Here is a 14,088-nt window from a genome sequence, read left to right on the forward strand (position 1 = left end):
ATGATTTCCAACTTTGTGTCCGTTTTATTAAGAATGTGATTACTGCCTGTCTCTGTATGTTTACTTTCCATTCAAATACTTGTACAAATACTACCATCCAAGGATGTCATTCCTTCCCTAATTGAACAACTTGATGAAAGAGAGCACATCTTATGGCATCTAGCTATCTGCTGGTGTAGGAAAGTGAACTCAGTATTTAAAAGAAAGATTAGCATGGTGGGTGTTGTGTTATGGACAGAAGTCAAGAGCCATCCATCAGTATTTTAAGTTGTAAATGCTCTTAGGGCATGTTCACTAGAAGCAGAGTCAAGTCAGGGGATGCCCTCAGGACAGTCTGTGAGGAAATGATGGAAGCAGGAAAGAGCAAGGGAAGAAGCTGAGCAGGAGTGTCTCTCAGCTGAGCTCTAGCCTCCCCTGGTCTCCAGAGGGAGCTCTGGAGTGTTAATGTCACCCAGAGTTCTGTTGTGTACCTTGCACCTCCACAGCCAAGGGGGAATAATCCTCCCCTGGCATTTCCTACCCAGGCAGCTCCATTAGCTGAAGGTAGTTCACAGAAAATGGAACAGCTGTGAGCTGTTACGAGCCAAGCTCAAAGCAGTGGAGCGAGGAGTGCACCAGCCTTATAAAAAGTCTGGAGAGGCACTAGGAGGTCCTCTTCCCTGGAGCCCTTTCCCTTCCCCCTCGGTGCCATCTCCACCCACTGAAAGTGTACTCATTTTTCAAGATCCAGCCCCAGACCACCTGCACTGTGTAGCTTTCCCTAATCACAGCAACTGGATTTGAAAGGTGTTTCAGTTAACTTTTATAATCATAAATTTTTAAAAATCAGAATGAAAAAATACTCTAAGAAATGTGTTCAAGTCCTGGCATTACAATCATATACTAATTTTCTAAACCTAAGAAGCAGTTAAGCCTCTTTGAGCTTCAGTTTTGATATTTGTAAAATTCTGGTGTTACCTGCTCAATCTACTTGACCAGGTTGTTGTGAGTGAGATGAAATCTTGTATCGGAGAACTTCTTACGTTATGTACCCACGTGTACAGTGAAGACTTCCCTTAGTCTCATGTAGATGAACCCCCAGACTTGGAAGTGCATTCCTGGGGACATTGGCTTCTTGCTGTCACTGTCTCTCCTCCAGATAGCACACACTCCAGTCAGTTGGCTTGAGCACAAATGAGTCACTTTACCTGGATGTAAAAACTTATCAAGGCAGCCAATATAATATTTGTGTTTCCTTAATAACGCACTATTTCAGAAATTCTGATTTGTGTTATGATTACTTGGGTTTATATCCTGTATCCCCTGTTAATTTTTAGGTTTCTGAATGGGAAACACATTTCATATACTCCTTTGTTTCATCCATGCTACGTACCACGTAGTCTTGCATGTGGTAGATATTAAATAACGACTTGTCAAATAAGGCCGAGAGGTTTTTTAGGGAAGACTTTACTAGCTTCTCTAGGCCTAGGGCCCTTAATTTGTCCTCAAGAGCTCATAGTTTTGAGCCTTATCTTAACTAAATGAGAGGCAGGATAAAATGGTTTATTATAATCATTCTAGAGATGTGGCTTTAAGTGAAAAGCACCTAGTTAAAGAGAAGCTCAATTTAGAGACCTTTTATGTAGTTTTAGCCTCCCTTAACTGATAACAGTGAGATAATCCTTTAACAGAAAAAAAAAAATGAATGAAGATATGAAAACCGACTTGAATAATTTATCTCTAATAACATTAACATGTGCTGAAATGAAATATATAAACTAGTTTTTTAAGACTTTTAATTTAGTAACTGATTTAGTAATTTCAGAAGCTTTCATCATCCTGGAAGTCATTCTCTTCTCTTCCTAAAATTGTAGGTGTATTTTTTATCTCTGTGTATAGGACCATTTCACTTCTCCGGATGAATACGATGACCCCACTGTGCTCTATGAAGCCATTGTGTCTCATGAGAAGAACCTCGTCATAGCCCACGAAGGGGACCCTGCGTGGCGGAGTGCAGTCCTCGCCAACTCACCCTCCCTGCTTGCTCTGCGGCACGTCATGGATGATGGCACCAACGAGTACAAGATCATCATGCTCAACAGACGCTACCTGAGTTTCAGGGTCATTAAAGTAAGGTTTAGAGGCACTTGTTTGCCTCTGAAAACAATGGAGCTTAGATAAGTGTATCCAGACTTTTAAAAAGTAATTGAAGCTCTTTTATAGAAAACAAAAATAATGACCGTACTACATTAACGTTTATTGTTTTTTGAGCTCTTAATTTATTTTGTCAGTAATTTGCTCTGTCCTCTAAAATTTTTCCATGTGCCATAAAGCCTTAACTTTTTTGCTTATCTCTCTTGGCAGTCTCTTGCCTGTTATATGTGCTCTTGGGGCAGCATCTCTTCCTAAAATGTCAGCACTGTCTTGCTAATAAGATGTGATTCCTAGGTTGCAAAATAATACTATAGCTTGTACTTCATAGTAGCTAACTGTAAATGGTTCACTCTAACTCGCTTTTCTGTTTTGTTGTTTTTTTAAGCATCTCGGGGCGTTAGGAGGTTTAATCTCTGGCATTTTATTTTGATAGTTTGTAATGTTTTTTCTTCATTTAATCAACCCCCAAAATCACAAACATCCTTTCAACTCTAAATATTTGTTACCTCTCATTTCTATCAAAAATATTTATTATCTTAGTTACAAAATTCAGTGCTTCACCAATTTAGAAGACTAAATGGACTACATTTTACTTGGTATTTTTACAAGATAGCAGAGGGAAGCACTCTGTAGGTGTTTATTATTTAATAGCCTAATGACAGTGGAAAACAGTTAACTCCTGTTCAGATGTGACCTACTTATATTTGTTTCCTGCTTTTCACAGTTGGTTATCATAATATAATGTCTTTTATATCCCTCCCATTTCTACTCTTCTGTTTCTATAAATTTTATTCTTGGCCCCTTAACCTAATTCCCATGTGTTCTGGTTTTCAGGTGAATAAGGAGTGTGTCCGAGGCCTTTGGGCAGGGCAACAGCAGGAGCTTGTTTTCCTACGTAACCGTAACCCAGAGAGAGGTAGCATCCAAAATGCCAAGCAAGCTCTGAGGAACATGATAAACTCATCTTGTGATCAACCTATTGGCTACCCGATCTTTGTCTCACCCCTGACAACTTCTTACTCTGACAGCCATGAACAGCTTAAAGAAATTCTTGGGGGACCTATCAGCTTGGGAAATATCAGAAACTTCGTAGTGTCAACCTGGCACAGGTGAGCCATAGGACTGCCTTTTCCAGTGGTGTTGTGTCCTGACCTGCTTAATTTAGGCAGTGTTAATGTGTATAGGTGCATTAGCACCACCTGGAAAGATTGTAGGAAAAACACAGATGCCACGGTACAATAAAAACCTGTTGTACCTGAGCTTCATGAAGTAGAATCTGAGCATTTGTATCTTCAAACTCTTATTAAATAAATCTAATGTACAGTAGTCTGGTCAGGAACCACTGCTCTAGCATTTAGTAGAATCTTGGATAATTCCCTCCTTTTAGTTTTTTAAACTCTCTATTGCAGCTTATTGCCACTATGAGAATGTGTGGGTCAACAAACAGGGCAAATGAGAGAAAAATAAAAGAAACTTGTGCAAGTCGATTACATTCTTTTTGTATTCCGTTCCAGCAGTAGGGGGAGCACGCTGTCCATGTTGAAACTCCTCCTTGTGAGATGCAGAGATACTGCTGCCATTTTAACAGTTAGTCAGCACTCACATCTCATATTTAGTGTCTTCAAGTATGCACATGAATTTTGTTCCTGTGCCTTTTGTGTAGTAAATTATGATATATGGTGCAGGAACATCATAATTTGATGGATGGTAAAGAAGAATCTCAGATTAAGAGTTGTTCAGATCCTTAAATATCAAAACTTAATCCAAAACAAGACTAGAGCAACAAACTCACAAATAGGTGTCTTAAAATTCTTCCAGGGGCTTCCCTGGTGGCGCAGTGGTTGGGAGTCCGCCTGCCGATGCAGGGGATACGGGTTCGTGCCCTGGTCCGGGAGGATCCCGCGTGCCGCGGAGTGGCTGGGCCCGTGAGCCGTAGCCGCTGGGCCTGCACGTCCGGGGCCTGTGCTCCGCAGCGGGAGAGGCCACGACAGTGAGAGGCCCGCGTACTGCAAAAAAAGAAAAAAAAAAATTCTTCCAGGAATACCCAGCATTAAAGAGTAAAATTTCACCATTTTAACGTCTACCCCTATTTAAACAGAGGGAAGAATACAAACCAGGGTAGTGTTAAAAGCAGTTTTCTTTTCAAAAAATACGTGTTGTGCTGGAATTGCCTTGTTTGCCCAGGACTGAGTGGTTTTCTGGGATGCAGGATTTTCAGTGCCAAACTGAGACAGTTGTGGGCAAACCAGGAGAGTTGGTCACCCTACGTTTTAAAAAAGAGAAGAGGGCTTCCCTGGTGGCGCAGTGGTTGAGAGTCCGCCTGCTGATGCAGGGGACGTGGGTTCGTGCCCCGTCCGGGAAGATCCCACATGACATGCCACGGAGCGGCTGGGCCCGTGAGCCATGGCTGCTGAGCCTGCGCGTCCGGAGCCTGTGCTCCGCAATGGGAGAGGCCACAACAGTGAGAGGCCCGCGTACCGCAAAAAAAAAATAAATAAATAAAAATAAAAAAGAGAAGAAAAATTATTACAGCAGTTCTCTTCAGGTGTGCTACAGAATAAATTAGGTTTAATTTAAATCAATTAAGTATTCGTGGGTTGTATACAGTGGCAAGGATTCTGTTTCCAGCTGAGATCTTAATGGAACAACTTGTTATGTGCAGTTCTTTGTTATGGTGTAGAAAAGATGATATCGAGTGTAGTGTAAAAGTGAAGTTGATTAGAAGAACGGAGGCAGTGAGTATGAGGGAGATACGCAAACATCATAGACTCTTTTGCTTCTTAATGGTGATTGCCCCATGAAGACTTCCCAAGGTGAACATTAGTAGCCTTAAATGTTCAGAATACAGTACCTATCTTGACGTGATCTTGGGACCACGCCTCCTACTGCGGTGTTTGTTCCTAGGTTAAGGAAAGGTTGTGGAGCTGGCTGCAACAGTGGTGGCAATATCGAAGACTCTGATGCTGGAGGTGGAGCCTTTTGCCCTGGTAACAGTGCAACAGCTGCCAATGATCCCCACAGCAGTGTGTCCCAAGGAAGCACTGGAAACCCAGGCCAGGGACCAGGAGCAGGACTCCATCCGCCTGTCACATCTTACCCTCCAACACTAGGTAATCTGAAACAAAAGTGTGTGTGTAATGTTAGCACCTCAACTGGGGGGTTCAGGTAGTATGTGTGTATAAAGAGGGTGACATATTACCTACTTGGAAATATATAAATAGAATGTTTTGTTTGATTCCCAATAGGACATTATCCTACTTGTTTATGTTAATCATTTAATATATATAAATATAAATACACACCATTTGGAATAGCATTTCTTTGAAAGTATCATTTTTAAAGGCCAATAATAGTTAACTAATGTAATTTATTTAACTTCTCTCCTGTTGAACAACGATTGGGTTTCTTCTGAGTGTTGTAATAATCTTTGTATATAAATCTTTGTAATCACTTACTATTTTCTTAGGCTGGAAACTTTAAAAATGGAATCAAGTCAAAGTTTATGAGAATATTTAAGACATGATACATAATGCCAAAAATCTTTCCAGAATTCTTTTTTATTTCTTTTACACCAATTGGTACTCTGACCAGTTGTATAGAGGAATGCCCAGCTTTGCGTATCACTGTTTCCACCTCTGCTCCCTGCTCTCTCAGAGAGACAGGAGAAGGGGGGTGGTCTTTAGTTGCATTTTTTTAAATTTGCATTGCTCTAATAATACCTGAGGTTGGAAACTTCTAAATGAGTTTATCAGATCTTCTTTCTGAAGTACATGTAAAGTCTCTTGCCCATTTTTCCATTTGGTTATCTTTTTCTTATTTGTATATTCTGGATTGGAACTCTTGGTCAGTTTTCTGTACCACAGACATCTTTTTCCATTCTGTATCTTGGCTTTCCCTTCTCTTTCTGTGAAGAGTGGCTTGCCTTTTTTTGGTAAGTTCTTAATTTTTGTGTAGAGCAGTTTACTGATCTTTTCCTTTATGATTAATACTTTTTGTATCCTATTTAAGAAATTTTTCCTTATCCCAAAGAAAGCTATTCTTTTACTAATTTGCCTTTTACATGAGAGCTGTAATCCACCTGGCATGCAGCAGGACTCAGATCTTACCTGTTCCCGGATGGCTGGTTGGTTGATCCAGCACTGTCCTTTCCCCCTCTCTGTTTTGCATGGATCAGATGAAGTTTTAAAACATTTACTTAAAATGATTTAAAAAAATGTAATGGCACTGAAATTGTTAAGACTCTAAATAGGTGTGTGATCGACATTTTTTTATGTTGTTTTTTAACTTCTGAGTGAAAACCTAAAACTGCCAGTGTGCTTCTTTAAATATACCTTTTACTTTTAACATTGATTAGCTCTTTTTATTTTCAGATCAAAAAGTACATGTAGTTATTTTTCAATATAATTAATAATAATTTTCTAATAATCTTCACATCACTCTTCACAAATCTGAAGAATCCTATCGAGCCATTAGAAAAAAAGGACACAGAATAACCTGCTATTTAGTATCACTGATCATTCATATTCAGTAGTGATCCCTTAATGTATATGCATATTACAGTGTGGCATCACTGTGCCTCTGTAGGTGGTATAGTTTGTCATTGGAATAGATTGAAAGGGCATTAATACCGTATTTTGAGAAATAGTAGTTACAGAGCTTGCCGCATAGTAGATCCTTAATAAATATTTCTCACTGTCTCATTTCTATGAGATATTCATGTATTCTGAAATATTTCAGTGAAAGAAATTTTAGGATTTATCTCAACCTAAATACTTGCTATTTTCTATAAATTATTTAATTGTATTTTTTTATGCCCCAGAATTTGAATTTTAAAAAGCTTCAGCAAACAGAAATTATGTTACAAAAACCACATAAGAAAATAGATCTCAGATATTTATTTCTTTTTGGCAACTTCGAAAGTTTTAGGTATAAATGTTAAATTCAATAAATTCACCAACTACTTTAAGGTGCGAGGCTTAAGGGAGAAAGTCTTAGAAACTACTGAAACAGCAGTTGTATCTGGGTCATCCCACTGAGAAGGAGTACTGCTGTTGTTTCTCCCTCCCCAGCCGCTAGCCACAGCTCTCACTCTGTGCAGTCCAGCCTGGTCCGGCAGTCCCCTGCCCGGGCCTCTGTAGCCAGCCAGTCGTCTTACTGCTATAGCAGCCGGCACTCATCTCTCCGGATGTCCACCACGGGATTTGTGCCTTGCCGGCGCTCTTCCACCAGCCAGATATCGCTTCGCAACTTACCGTCATCCATCCAGTCCCGCCTCTCTGTGGTGAACCAGATGGAACCGTCCAGTCAGAGCGGCCCGGCCTGTGTGCAGCATGGCCTGCCTTCCTCTAGCAGCTCCAGCCAAAGCATCCCAGCCTGCAAGCATCACACCCTCGTGGGCTTTCTTGGGACAGATGGCGGTCAGAGCAGTGCCGCTGATACTCAGCCCGGCAACACCTTAAGTCCTGCCAGTAATTCACATGCCAAAAAGGGGGAGGTGATTTACAGAGTCCAGGTGAGTAAGCCCACGGTTCTTCTTGCACTGTTTCTCTTATTCGTTTGTTTTTATTTCTTGTTTTTTTTTTTGAGTGAAGGACTCTTGTGAAGACACACCTTATATTGCTGAGTCTGAAGACTAGAACAATTTTGAATGTTGAAAAAATGTTTCTGCCAGTATAAAAACTGAAAGCAAGCAGTTTTTCACTGGTGTATTTGTTCCCTCTTCAGCCATGGTTATGTGGCCATTGCAGTTAAGGTCTCCTAGGAGGCTGAAAGGAATTCAGGGGCTCTTTAGGTTGTTTTTTATTCCTTATAGTCAGTGGAGAATTTGAGACACTGTGAAAGAAATTCTGTTTGGGATTATATAATTATTTGTCATCGAGGGGAAAATGAATTTTTGAATGAATAATCCATATGTATTTACACTGCAGATTGTGGATCCCAGTCAGATTCTGGATGGGATCAACCTGTCAAAAAGGAAAGAGCTGCAGTGGCCTGATGAGGGTATTCGGTTAAAAGCTGGGAGAAACAGCTGGAAAGACTGGAGTCCTCAGGAGGGCATGGAAGGCCATGTAAGTTCTCTATGAAGCTGGTGCTCTGACTTTTTTGTAGCCTGACTGGTATGCCTGTTTTTTAGCTGCTTTGTGTACTTATGCTTAATTACCAAACTGAATTACTACCTCTAATCTTAAGGATAGAGTCTGTGAGTGTATTCAGGGTCTCTGCCACTAACTGCTTGTTTTATTCTGAATCATTAGGTGATTCACCGTTGGGTGCCTTGCAGCAGAGATCCAGGTACTAGATCCCACATCGACAAGACAGTACTTCTGGTTCAGATTGAAGATAAATACGTGACTGTAATCGAAACTGGGGTACTAGAACTTGGGGCTGAAGTGTGAGCCAGTGTTTTATAACTTCATTTCTTTTCCCTCAAAATTCCAAGAGATTGGAAAAAAGAGGAGAGAGCAGAAGATGCCTGCAGGTATCCCTTTGAACCTGTAGGAGAGACTTGAACATAGAGTGGGCTTGGTTAAGCACTGCTCCTTGGCCCTTCACCCTGACTCCTGTCACTGTCTCCATCCCCAAATAAAGCTGAAATATTTTTTTAAGTTAGCTGCTGAGAAAACATCGTGCATGAAGGATAAAGTTCTGTTAAAATACATCCTTAAAACAAGTTTTTTCCTATGCATTGCCTATGCTTTAAATCAACAAACTCTTGCTTTCTAAACTATGATCTCATATTTTTCTAATTTTTTTGCCAAAAATAATTGCCATGTTTTGTCATAAAACATGAAATCCATTTACCTTGATTTTTAAAAACAGACAAGTGTAGAAACCTTCAGTTTGACATATAGCAGTATAAAAGTTTAATGTACAGTGAAAAAGACTATGAACAGACATAGATTTATCTTATTCCTTGAACGCTAAAAACTTTAATGAAAAAAACTGCACTAATTTTTTACAATGCACTATAAAGTCTGAGATTTCTCAGAACATTTATTTATATATAAAAATAAAATACCATTATTTAAATTGCCTTTGGGATTAACCCCTTCCCTTTCCTTATACGTAGCAGGAACTGTGCTGCTCATTTTTCTTTAGCAGTCTGTATTCCATGCCAGTCCATTGGATGTTTCCTTTAAAATGAATACTTAATCTCAAGATACACGTAGCTTCATCACTGGCATTTCCCGGAGCCAGTAGTCAGTGACTCAGTCCCGTGAACACTCCTGCCAGCTCCTGTGTCCACATTTCAGATGGGTTCCAACACTGTGTGCGTCCCAGCTACCCTGTTTCTCCCACTTGGGGCAAGCTCTGCTGGGGTCAGTTCTGGGAAGAAAATACTTTTGCTTTTCAAAGAAGAAGGTGAACGTCCAGGAATTTAAAGAGAGGATGGATTGCCTTTTACTTTAAGAGTTCTTACCTCTTGAAGTTATTCACATGCAGTTCAGTTAATCAAGTAAAATTTTTTCAAACAAAATTATCTAAATGGTGCAGTTCTTATTGTTATATCCCTCTTTAATAACTTTGCCTATTATTTTCCTCCTCTCTTTATTCTATTACTTGAATTTTATTTCCTGTGATTTATAGTGTGTAGCTGTAATTTGAAATATTTATAACGGTGATGAAATTGACTTAATTCATATGTTGTCTCATAACTTAAATTTTATTGGTTTTTTAAAAGTGTATGTATTCAGGGAAATATATAACTCAGATTTACAATTAGACTAGGTGGGAACTGCAGTTTAGATTTAATTTTCAACATATGGCGTTTTTTAAATCCTTCAGAAAATTTTTCTCCTTTTGTGTGAAACTCCAAAGAAGACTGTACATCTGAGCATTTAGGAGCAGCCATCTTTCTGCCCCCTGTGAATGGACAGTAAAAAGAAGCAGGTGAAGTTAATTTCAGTCATACATTTTGTTTAGTCCATATATCCAAAGTATTGCTATTTCACCATGTGGTACTAGCCGTATTTCAGGTACTTGCTAGCCACATGTGCTTAGTGGTCACTGTATTGGGCAGCGTGGGTTTAAAGTGTCTTTTCATGAGGTGAGAGGAGATAGAAGCTGTTTTTCCTCCTAATTCTGATATAGATCTTACAGTATCACATGACACTTGAATGGAAGGAATGAAAGCTAAGGAAGTAAATAGCTAATATATAGCCTCTGATTGCATTTTCACTCCAAAACCTATTTACCTTTCCTTTTTCCAATTTTAAATTTTTGTGGGTATTCAGGAGCCAATGTGCCTCGTGTTGAGGTTTCCAGACTTCACACACTTTGCAGAATTTACTGTTGAAAAACTTTTTGTCAAATGATTTACTGAACATTTACACAAAGGTACCCTTTCTAAATTGACCAGTTAAAATGTATTTTTCCTGATGCTGTCATTCTATTTCTGTGTTTGCCTTATTTTGGTAAATGTACAATATGCCATTAAGGTTCAGGTTCTTCTTTTTTCTTCTGAAACTGAATATATGATCTGTTTGTCTATCTATATTATCTAAAATCCTCTCAGAGGAATTATGCTCCCTGCTGCTTGTTCCCTTTCTGAGATGAATATGATCTCTTCATGGTCATTGCCTAGATGAGAAGATAAGTGGAGCCTTTCCAGTCTTAAATAGAAGATACTTCATTTTCCTACACAGAGGAAAAGAAAAAACCTGAACTTCAAATGTTTAAGACTAAAACATATAGTCTTTTTAAAATGATAATACTTTTCTAATAATTGCATCAGGGGAAGCATTGATAATTAAAGAAGGAGTCATGTCTTAAAAATAATTGGAACTAAAGTATAATATAGAAATATACACACTTTCATTAATTAAGTTGATTATACGTCTTATTCAACCCTGTCCCCTGCCACCCCACACCCCCTTGGAGATTAGCGAGCTATTCATTTAGATTCCCTGCTTAGCCCTTTTGTTTAGTATATAAGACTCCAGTATACACACATTAGCATCTTTAGTTCACAGTTGCCAAAACATTCAGAGTTCCATAATTTGAAAGTAAAAATATGTAATTAAAACACTAGTTTTTTCATTTGCTTTAAATAGTTTTATTGATAGCTTTCCATTTTTTTATTGTTTGATTTTGCTTTTTCCCCCTTTAGAGAGAGTTTTGGAATAAGTTATAAATTCCTAGCTTTTTTGCTGTTGTTGTTATTCAGTGTTAAAAATCATCTTATAACTCAAATTTTTGGTTAATCTTCCAGTTTATAACTTGGTGTAAGCCCTATTTTTACACCATTTTTCAATACTTGATAAAAGTTTATATGTTCACTTTTTTCTAAAGAACTATAATTTTTCCAAAAGTCTAGATTAATATAAGATGTTGATCTTGAAGGGACTTGGGAGAGTAGGTGGTGAGGCTCTATATTTTTAAGGTAAAAGGAGATTAATTACCTTTCAGGAAATTAGCAAACAGACTTCATCAGTGTTCTGCCTTCTTTGAGTTTCCATTACTGGAAGATTAACTTCCATTAGATTTGAAGGTTTTCTTTTTTTTTTTAATATTTCAAGTATGTCTGAGATACTTCTACAGACCCTTGAAACAGAATTAGTCAGACAAGATTTCTCTCCCGAGTGAACCATGGAAAATTACTCTGTGTACCAAACGTCAGGCAGTGAAAATACAAGTTTTTACGTAAGAAACAACAGCTCATTAAAAAGAGGATTTTTCTTCCTGGGTTAGTTTACTTTTCCATCTCATATCAAACTATTAAAAAACAGCCTCCAATCTAAACAAGGGTAGCTTAGCCTTAAAGAATCCCACTTTGCTTCTGAGCAGCACCCTTCTGCCTCTGCTTAGGAAATCTTCATTTGGTGGATTGCTGCACTGAGTCACATTCATCCAGAACTGAGTCTTTTAAACTTAGGATTTGCCCAGAGGCTAAGGTTATTGTTTTCTTTCAAAAATCTTCCCTCCTAAATATGTGACTTGAGAAAAAGATAACAATAATTTTGCATGAGAATTCTTTGAATTTATGTTTACTAAGCTACAAAACTATAAATTGCTACCCGCATTGTGATTGACTTTTGTGTTTGTTTTCATTACTTTTTCATGAATATGGACAGAGCCCCCCCGTTTTTAAAAGTCCTCAGTAATTCATTCTTGTTCTTTTTTGTAGTATATTTTAATCACATAAAATTACTTTGCTTGGACGCAGACCAAGGGTAAGATGTCATTCAAGGCTAAGATGATATTTAGAGCCCATTAATGGACTTTGAACTGTCTGTTTCAGTCATATATGGAAATTGAGTTTTATTTATCTGGAGAAAGAGGAAAATTAGCTATTACCGTGTATTTGTGCAGCATAAATTGTAATATTACGTTGGATATGTATAGTTTTTTTTAAATTAAGTATTAAAAAACCAGCCTCTCTTTTCTTCACTTCATTTTTTAAAAAAAAATCTGGTTGATATATACCTAGTCCTTCTCATTTGTTTAGGTGAGAACTGTGATTGGAAAGAAGTTAATTATTATACAAATAGATCTGGTAGGTATGTGAGTGAAGTATTAATTTTGTTTGAAACAGATGTATATTTTCTGCTTTGACTCACCTCTCCAGAGTCATCTTGTCAAGAATTATGTGTGATAAGAATTTCTCTTTATTGCCTATCAGCCACATATTCTTTCTGAATTAGAGAAAATAAGTTCTATTTGTGAACTGAACTTCATTATCTGCCATTTTATGGAAGCAGCATAACATTCTTTGGGGGACCAGAGCTGATTGTCATCACAAGGTTACATGACAGCTCTGTTCTAAGGCACACCTATTATATAGGGTTATACCTTTTTTCTATGCTTCAGCTCTGTACCTGACAATTTATGATTCAGAGGATCCAAGCTAGAAGGAAGAAAGGTCATCTAAGATTGTGATAAGGATGAATTCCTGCGTGGTATTTGCACAGATGGGGTGATACCCTGGAATTCAAAGCAGAGTAGTAGTAGAGAATGAGATGGCTGCTGCAGATGACTCTTGGATTTAGCATAATTGTGGTTAAACAAGATTTTTTATATATGAAGCTTGATTCTACAACCAAAATAACAGAAATGGGAGGGAAAATCATGTCTGCTTATGCTTTTTTAAAGTTTATTATAGTTTAAGTAAAAATAAATTGTAAAAAATGATTACCTTAACCCTGTACAAGTCTGGCAATGAGCTCTGCATGAGGAAATGGAAGAAAGAATACTGAAAATGATTCCAGGAAGGTAGGTGGGAGGAAAGAGAATGGGTTTCCCTTTTCTGATCATGGGCTCTGAAAGTATTCACTGCCTCTACCAGCATTCAGTATAAACCAGAGATAAGAATATACGTACTCACGTGTGTCTGTGAGTGTGTGTGTGTGCGCGTGTTGAGTGTTTGTTATTCTAAACAGCTTGTAAATACTGTAGATGTTTAAAATGGAAACTAAAAGCTGAGATTGTTTTTTCTTTGCAAATATATTGCATCAAAGATACAGTATTGACAGTGGATAAAACACGGAAGAAATAAATTTTTTTTCATTTTGCCTTCTGTCCATTTTTGTCAAATTAGGAAAAATTGGAGTTTACCATATTAAGCTCTTCCTAGCATATTTTAAAAACATGTACTTGGTTCTGAAAATAATCATTTTAAACAGAAGCTTTGGCCTATTAACATGGGATTCAGCTTATAATAGAAATGTATATATTTCATAATAAAAGGATAGCTTTTCACACTTGGCAGAAAGATTGTAGTTTACATCTTCTGAACTTATCTGAATGTGTCCTATTAATGATATAATATCAGATGGAGCATGTAGGATGATGGATGAAAATGTGTACATGTTCACTGTATTACACTAAATTACAGTACAGAAAATGGAAAGGACATACAGATTATGGTCATCAAAATCAGACAAACGCTAACTTGGTGTGTGTACTAACCCACTGATTTCATGTAGAATACTTCAAGAAAATGCAAGCTGACTTACA

The 14,088-nt window shown here is 37.9% G+C and overlaps 1 protein-coding gene across 5 annotated transcripts in view; it reads left to right on the top strand.

Annotated features, from left to right (window-relative positions):
- Positions 1-13,643, top strand: part of PCNX1 (pecanex 1) — a 172,468-nt gene extending 158,825 nt beyond the window's left edge. For all 5 annotated transcript variants that reach the window (XM_082617814.1, XM_082617816.1, XM_082617815.1 and 2 more), the window contains 6 exons: positions 1,879-2,109; positions 2,968-3,242; positions 5,038-5,243; positions 7,203-7,645; positions 8,061-8,201; positions 8,388-13,643. In XM_082617814.1, coding sequence (XP_082473940.1) covers positions 1,879-2,109; positions 2,968-3,242; positions 5,038-5,243; positions 7,203-7,645; positions 8,061-8,201; positions 8,388-8,528 — 1,437 coding nt within the window. In that variant the 3' untranslated portion in view covers positions 8,529-13,643. The remainder of the gene's footprint in view (positions 1-1,878; positions 2,110-2,967; positions 3,243-5,037; positions 5,244-7,202; positions 7,646-8,060; positions 8,202-8,387) is intronic.
- The last annotated feature ends 445 nt before the right edge of the window (positions 13,644-14,088 follow it).

Source organism: Mesoplodon mirus (genome assembly GCF_964341445.2).
Source record: "Mesoplodon mirus genome assembly, chromosome: 4".
Taxonomy (NCBI): domain Eukaryota; kingdom Metazoa; phylum Chordata; class Mammalia; order Artiodactyla; family Ziphiidae; genus Mesoplodon; species Mesoplodon mirus.